At 37.0% G+C, this 7,235-nt stretch overlaps 1 protein-coding gene and 1 non-coding gene across 4 annotated transcripts in view; one reads left to right on the forward strand and one right to left on the reverse strand.

The window, feature by feature from the left end:
• Positions 1-2,946: 2,946 nt before the first annotated feature.
• Positions 2,947-3,019, reverse strand: trnar-ccu. Its single transcript has one exon. It is a non-coding gene; the product is annotated as a tRNA-Arg (tRNA).
• Positions 3,020-3,472: 453 nt separating this feature from the next.
• ttc26 (tetratricopeptide repeat domain 26) overlaps positions 3,473-7,235 on the forward strand; it is a 22,521-nt gene continuing 18,758 nt past the window's right edge. For all 3 annotated transcript variants that reach the window (XR_005233010.1, XM_037974928.1, XM_037974929.1), the window contains exons 1-4: positions 3,473-3,752; positions 3,914-4,057; positions 5,013-5,105; positions 5,271-5,385. Coding sequence is in view for 2 of the 3 variants with exons in the window: in XM_037974928.1 (XP_037830856.1) it covers positions 3,750-3,752; positions 3,914-4,057; positions 5,013-5,105; positions 5,271-5,385 (355 nt within the window). In the remaining variant the exon portion in view is untranslated. The remainder of the gene's footprint in view (positions 3,753-3,913; positions 4,058-5,012; positions 5,106-5,270; positions 5,386-7,235) is intronic.

Consider the following 7,235-nt stretch of genomic DNA (forward strand, 5'->3'; position numbering starts at 1 on the left):
AAAGAATAGATAATAATAATAATAGATAGATAATAAAGAGAAACAGGAAAACAATGGTGTGAATGCTTAAAAGCATTCACACAATAATAATAGATAATAAAGAGAAACAGGAAAACAATGGTGTGAATGCTTAAAAGCATTCACACAATTAAAGACCGGTAAACAGAAGAAGACTCATTACGTCATCGGTGGCCTTGCTTACAAGCCTGCACGTTCACGGCTGTGGAGGGAGGAGCTGTGCGGTTATGGCAGGTTGTTTTATCATTTAATTAAAGACCGGTAAACAGAAGAAGACGAATATGGCAGATTGTTTTAACATAAATTTGGTTTGACCGCCCTTACATTCCAGATATCTGAAATTGGTTTATGACTAGACGTATTAGGAATTTGATATATCTCTAATTATCAACAACTCTTTAACAAAACCAAGATTATGAGCTACAACATCATTTAATTTCCCTTTGGGATTATTAAAGTACTTTTGAATTGAACTGAATTGAATTATATTTTGACTAGTCGAAATGACATTAGATTTACCATTGAGTTATATGGAGACTTCAGTTCAAGATATCTACAATGAATTACTGACTATCTTAAACTAATATTACAGATATCTACAATTAAATTACAACTAGTCATAAAGTAAATTCAAGATGTCTTGTTTTTTCATTTTGACTAGTCATAAGTCTAATTAAAGATATCTTGAATGACATCATCATTCAAGATATCTTAAATGTATTTTTAGATAGGAGAAATGTAGTTTTGACTAGTGAAAATTAAGTTATAGATATCTTAAAAGCAAATGATGATCAGGCAAAACTAAATTAGAGCTATCTTGAATTCTTATTTTGACTAGTCAAAATTCCTTTTAAGATACCTCCAAATGAATTAAAGATATCTTTAATTACACAGCTTTTCTTTTTGAGATGTCTTAAATAAACATTCTGACTAGTCAGAATGACATTACAGATATTATGTGTAGTCAAAACATCACAGACTTACGTTTATAAGGTTTATAAGCCTTACTAAAACGGCCTGCCATACATAACTTGCTATTGCTATTCAGGTCAGTTCAGCTCAAACTGTAAGTAAATCAGAGATTTTTTGCAGATTTCTTAAGCGCTCTTCAATTACACGATTTTCACTCTCTCCGCATATCCCATACTAAAGAGCTCTTTCTATATTGTGGCTTTTTCTTACAATTTTGTCTAAAAAGGCCAGGGCCATTGCAGCCACAGGCAACTATCTTTGTCTATCTAATTATCCTTGTCTGTTATCACCTTCACCAACTGCACCGCACACTTCTTACTGCTTCTACCCACCGATGAGGCGTTTCTGAGAGACACCCCACAGGCCTTGTTCTTGTAGCTCGGCCCATGGGTGCCATTGTAGACGCCACACTGAGGACACCTGTGAATGCCCCGTGTGGCCCTCCCCAGGTTGGAGAGGAGGGCAGGAGTTGTGGTCGTGGGCTTTTTGTTTTCTCTCTGCTTTGCAGACACATTGGCCGACTGGTCGAAGTTTGAGGAGAAGGGGATGAAATGATTCCAGATGGGGTTATTTCACTGTCCATTCTGGGGCTCAATAATAACAACTTCAGGGATTCAAGATTCAAGGGATTCAAGCCTTGATAACAAAAGGAAAAGTAAGCTTTAATGTATAACACACTTTTAAATGTACCAACTAGAACCTGAGTTAAAGGAACACCATTTCTAGTTATGTTACTCGTACTCTTACATTACTGTTTGCTCAGATTAATATGCGTGGCTTTTTTTGTTTGTCACTTCAAAGACAACACACAAGTCATAAAACATATCCAAAATACTGAATTTGCTACACTTTTCACACACAAGATGGCAGCAAAGGCCACAAACCCAGAAACCACAATCTCAGGGATTGACAGCCCTCCATACACCCCAGTAGTGTATCTGATACAGGGAAGATAGAAAGTCAAACAGTGCTGAAAAAAATAAGATAATGAGAAAGATGATTGTCAACTACACTGAACAGTAGCAGGTAATCCATAAATATTTTTTAATATTTTAATTTAAACAAACCTTCGGAGGTAAAGTCTGTGCAGAAAATGAAGTCCTGTGATGGACTGGAGACATTTCCAGGGTATGAAAATTGTGAAGAGGAAGCCTAAAAGGTGACCTGTAAAATAAAAAGCTCAGAGGATGTCTTCAAATTTAAACAGTCAGTAATATAACAATTAACATTCCTCAAGTCCTCAATTATAAAGCACATTTTAGACCCTAAACAAGAAATACCTTTATAGACAACAATGCTTAACCTCACTGTATAGAGACAGAAATTGTTCAGGAGCGTTAAACTTATAATTATTGACTCAGATATTACTCTTTAAATGGTTTGTCAAAAAAGAATGGTTTGGTAATGTGAGCTAAGAAATAATAAAAAAATAAATAAAATCTTGTGGTTATTTATAAAACTGGAAGTTTTTGTGTCAAATATTTTTCCAGTCTCTGTGATTGCCCTAAAACTACACAGATCAATGTTTGTATAAATTTTAATTTTGTGGTAATGAGGCCCTTTCATAGACCAGTGAAAGCTGTTATAGTATTAATAAGCAAAAGCATTTTTAAAAGACCCATCACAGTAGTTTTTTATGCAACCCAGCAGTGTAAAATTATCATCAACAACAACAAAAAAACCTTTAATAAAAGCATATTACATGACCATGTTTCAGCATTCGGATCCAACTTAAGGTTTGTTTGTTTGGATAAAAGACATTATATATGCACGTTAGAAGGTAAATGTGTGAATGTCTCAAGTTGAAAGCTGATCATTGATTTTAGTCAAACTGTGCTTTAGTTCAGCTTTATTACTAGAAACAAAGGTTTAAGTCGGCTTCAAGATTTGTTAGATTTTGTGATACAAATTAAAACTATTGAATCTAACAAATTTCATAGGTTAAAAAGGTAACACCACCCCAGATGGGACTCGAACCCACAATCCCTGGCTTAGGAGGCCAGTGCCTTATCCATTAGGCCACTGGGGCGCTCGCTTGGCAGATATATAAAATTACACTTAGGAAAACACATACGACACTGTAAAATTTTTATATATTGTTTTATTTGTTCTGTTACCCGTGAAGTTCTTATTGTAGTGTATACACTGAGAATGTCTTTATTTTACATACAGTTAAGACTCAAGTATTGCGTCTCGTGGTTACTAAGCAACGACGACTAGAAACACAAATTAGTAAAGTTTAACGAAGATAAACGTATCTATTTCCTGTTAAGTGTAAAACTATATTAAATTACAAAATAAATGCAGCTTGACGTTAGTATCCTAGTATGATGACAAAAGTCAAGTTTATTTTTTCAATTGTCTTTGCAAATTTCGAACTCGACCAACTTAGAAGACTGTAGAAAGCGGCGCAATGCCACCAAAACAGTTACTGACATCACATGTGCTTTTAACTTGAAAATCCCACAGCGGAAACGTTAACTGGTGCCGTTTCAGCTAAACTGTTAGCAAGAAGCTAGGCGACGTCAAGAGATTCATTTTAGCGATTAGTGCAAGAGGCATAAGAAAAGATGATATATTATAATTTCATGCCAGACTTTTGAAAGATTTAAATGTAGGCGGGCACTGGTGCTTCAGTTATTTTCATAACGTTAAACTAAGAAGAAAACAACCAACCGGGGTTTGAACATAAAGCTGTGTTTTCAGTTACCTAAAGAATTATTATTCGCTACTAGCCTCTTCAAGAAATTCTTGTCGAAATGGTAAGAAAGCATTCTTGATGACTCATTTTAAAGGCACATTTTGTGGTTTATCTTTCTCATAAATATATCTGTTTTGACAACATCGTTTACTTGATTTTATGCCCACCACCGATCCGTTATTCGTCATTTTGAGGAAAATAATCAAACTGATACCCTGGCAGATCCTCTCACGCGCGAAGCCAGCGGTGGGAGGAGAGACGCCGGTGAGCATCAGCGACAAGAAGAAGAAAAACAAAACCAAGGTTCCCACTTTGGAGGAATACCTTCAGCAGAGGGACTACCTCGGAGCCTTGACATTATTAGAGGTATCTTACTCAAATGTGTGGTTACATAAAGGCAGGTTTTAAGAATACACATAGTGGTTTAAATTTGTTTAAACTGTAAATTAATGGCATTACGTCAGAGCTGAGGTGCACTACAGTTTATTAAAGAAAATTCACACTCAGAAAGTCTGAGAAATCCCAGCCACTAAATTAATTCAATGTAACCCAGTTTGACATCAATTTAAGTGAACTTAGTTTTCTCCATAACACGAGCGAAGACTTCGCTCTTCCCTGTGACTAATCGATTTTATTTGATTGTTTTTAAAACCAGGACTGAAGCACTTATTTTGTTCAATATATATATGCAGTCAGTCTTTCTGTGTCTCTGTTCCACATACCCTTCCCTCCACCCCACCCCCCATAGACACACACACCTTTGCGCACCGATTCACAAACAGTCCTGGTGGTTGAAGATCATACAAACAGGTTGCTATTACAACAATGTGGCCTGCCTACTCTAATGCTAGATTCAGATTCAGTCTTGATTCAATAAAATGATTCATGCAATTGGGATTCTCATCTTGAGATACCCTTATTGCAGAGCAAATGTGTTCTGGCACATGTAGGCAGCTATCTTCTCAATATGGTATGCCTGAGATGCCACAACAGGACAAATATATATATATATATATATATATATATATAAATATAAATATATATATATATATATATATATATACAAAACACCCCTGGATGAAAGAGAGCAACATCTTAGCAAGCTGAAAATGAGCTGCTTGACTAATTTTCCTCTGTGACAGCATAATTATAGCCTCACTTTCACAGAGGTGTTGTGTATTTTTAAGCTTCCGCAGATGATCTTGTTTCATGCCCTAGATTCGCTTTTCAAAATGTGAAATCCATTCTGATCTGCGCTGCAGATAATGTTGTGTTATGAGCAGCTGCTGCTCCTGGTGATTTGACGTTTTATCGATTTCAGTTCCAGAGAAGTATTGGAGAGAAAGAGGAGCATGCAGACCTCTGGATTGGCTACTGCGCCTTTCACCTTGGTGATTACAAGAGAGCCATGGAGGTGATTTTTCTTACAGATTTGTGTGTCCAAACAACTGTCTGCGTACACATAGCTCTACATAAACTGCCCTCCATACAATATTTTGAACAACAAACACTTAAGCACTAAAAAAATACCCATATGACCTGATCTTATTCTCCTTGTTTCTCCTTCATGTTTTGACAGGAGTACAAATCTTTGACCATGAAACCCGATTGCCCCGCTGAGGTGTGGGTGTATCTGGGCTGTGCCCTGTTTTTTCTGGGGCTTTATAAAGAAGCTGAGGAGGCTGCAGCAAAGGGTAAGAGCTGAAACATGGTTTACTGTAAAATGTGAACTCTCACCTACATTTTGTTTTATATTTTTTTAGGCTTAGCGTAAAGCTACAGAACTAAGTATTTTACATATTCTTAACATTAAAATAAGACTCAAAGTGGTCCTAATTTAGTGGTGAATTTTTTATGTTTACAAACATTGGTTATGAGTTTATATTTATCTTTGCAATTATTAGTTTCACTGACAGACTGTCAGATTCTGTATCCGAACACTGGGACGTCCAGTTTAAAGGTGAAATGAAAAGTGGTTTGAAGCTAACATAAATCGAAAGAATGTCATGAAAGGTGCTTGTTTTCAAAGTCTCGCATTTTTAAAAATTTACACTAATTTAAAATTATTCATCAAAGCTCAAAACAATTACCAGCATCTCTCCTGCATTTTTTTGAGTGCCAAACAGAAACGTGAACAAGGCAGTAATAGCAAATACCGATAGTGTGGGGGTGAAATGGTTCAGTGCCTTGCAATTAATTGTGTAAATCGACCCAAAACTACAACAGTTGTGTCGTTCTTCAGCTTCCTGGAGAACAAGAAAGTTTGATGCATGTGGTTAGTTTAGCTCCTGGTGAAAGTCTGCTGATTGACTGTGGACTACCATCAAACCTTCAATAGAAGACCAACCGTCTCCTGCTGTTGGACCTCCTGTAGTTGTCCAGATGTGAAACTGGACAGCTAGAGGGGGTTCCCCTTGTGAAATGTGGGTCTCGAGTTCTCAACAGTATTACTCCAGACCAAAAAACACCCACCTGTGTTTTCAAACCGGTGCTCTTATTCACAAAACTTGCTTCCTCTTCTGCTTCCATCTTCCCTGATAAACTCTGCGTCAGTAACCTTCTCAGTGTCCTACAGAGGTCTGCAGTTGGCCCCGCCTCCTTCTATGTCACCAACCAATGAGACAACTCCACCCACACAATCGCCTCACTTCAGGATTTTGACACAGAAACTCTAAAAACAAGTCATTAACGTTTCAAATCAGAGAGATGGACTACTGGAGTGTTTTATGATAGTGTTTAACTAAAAGAAACACGTCAAAACCCATTATTTTTATACTTTATTTCATTTCACCTTTAATCTTAAATATATTTCAAGGTATGATGTTATCTCCAACTTGACCACTAGAGGGCAGTAACCACTACAAACTATTTGTCTGGAAACTTAGTTTAAATCTGGATATCTAATTCTTTTGTCTCCTCTTTACTATTTAAAATTTGTATTTCATGAGTTTTTTTTAATAAGGCACATTTATTTTAAATCAGTGGTTCTCAAACTTTTTACAAGTTCCTCTTCAGAAAATACTGAGCTCTCCAAGTTCCACTATTATGCACCCACTCTATTTCTATACTTACGTTTTCCTGTTCAGGGTTGCGGGAAGGTGGCCCTGAACAAGACACACAACCATATTCACTCCCACTCCCACCTTAGGACAATTTAGAACAGCCAACTAACCTAACAAGCATGTCTTTAGACTGTGGGAAGAAACTGGATTTCCCAGACAAAGTCCACTGATACATGGAGAGGACGTGCAAACTCCATACAGAAAAGAGATGTTTGGACCTGCAGCCTTCTTCTTCTGACAAACAAGCAAACTGGTCAAACTCCCTAACTTTAAATGTGGTTGAAGGGTAGGATCAAAAATGTGACCATTCCATGTATTTGTTGCTGAGAACACCACATCCATCCATCTATCCATCCATCCATCCATCCATCCATCCATCCATCCATCCATCCATCCATCCATCCATCCATCCATCCATCCATCCATCCATCCATCCATCCATCCATCCATCCATCCATCCATCCATCCATCCATCCATCCAT

This window comes from Kryptolebias marmoratus, linkage group LG3, assembly GCF_001649575.2.
Source record: "Kryptolebias marmoratus isolate JLee-2015 linkage group LG3, ASM164957v2, whole genome shotgun sequence".
In the NCBI taxonomy this organism is placed as follows: domain Eukaryota; kingdom Metazoa; phylum Chordata; class Actinopteri; order Cyprinodontiformes; family Rivulidae; genus Kryptolebias; species Kryptolebias marmoratus.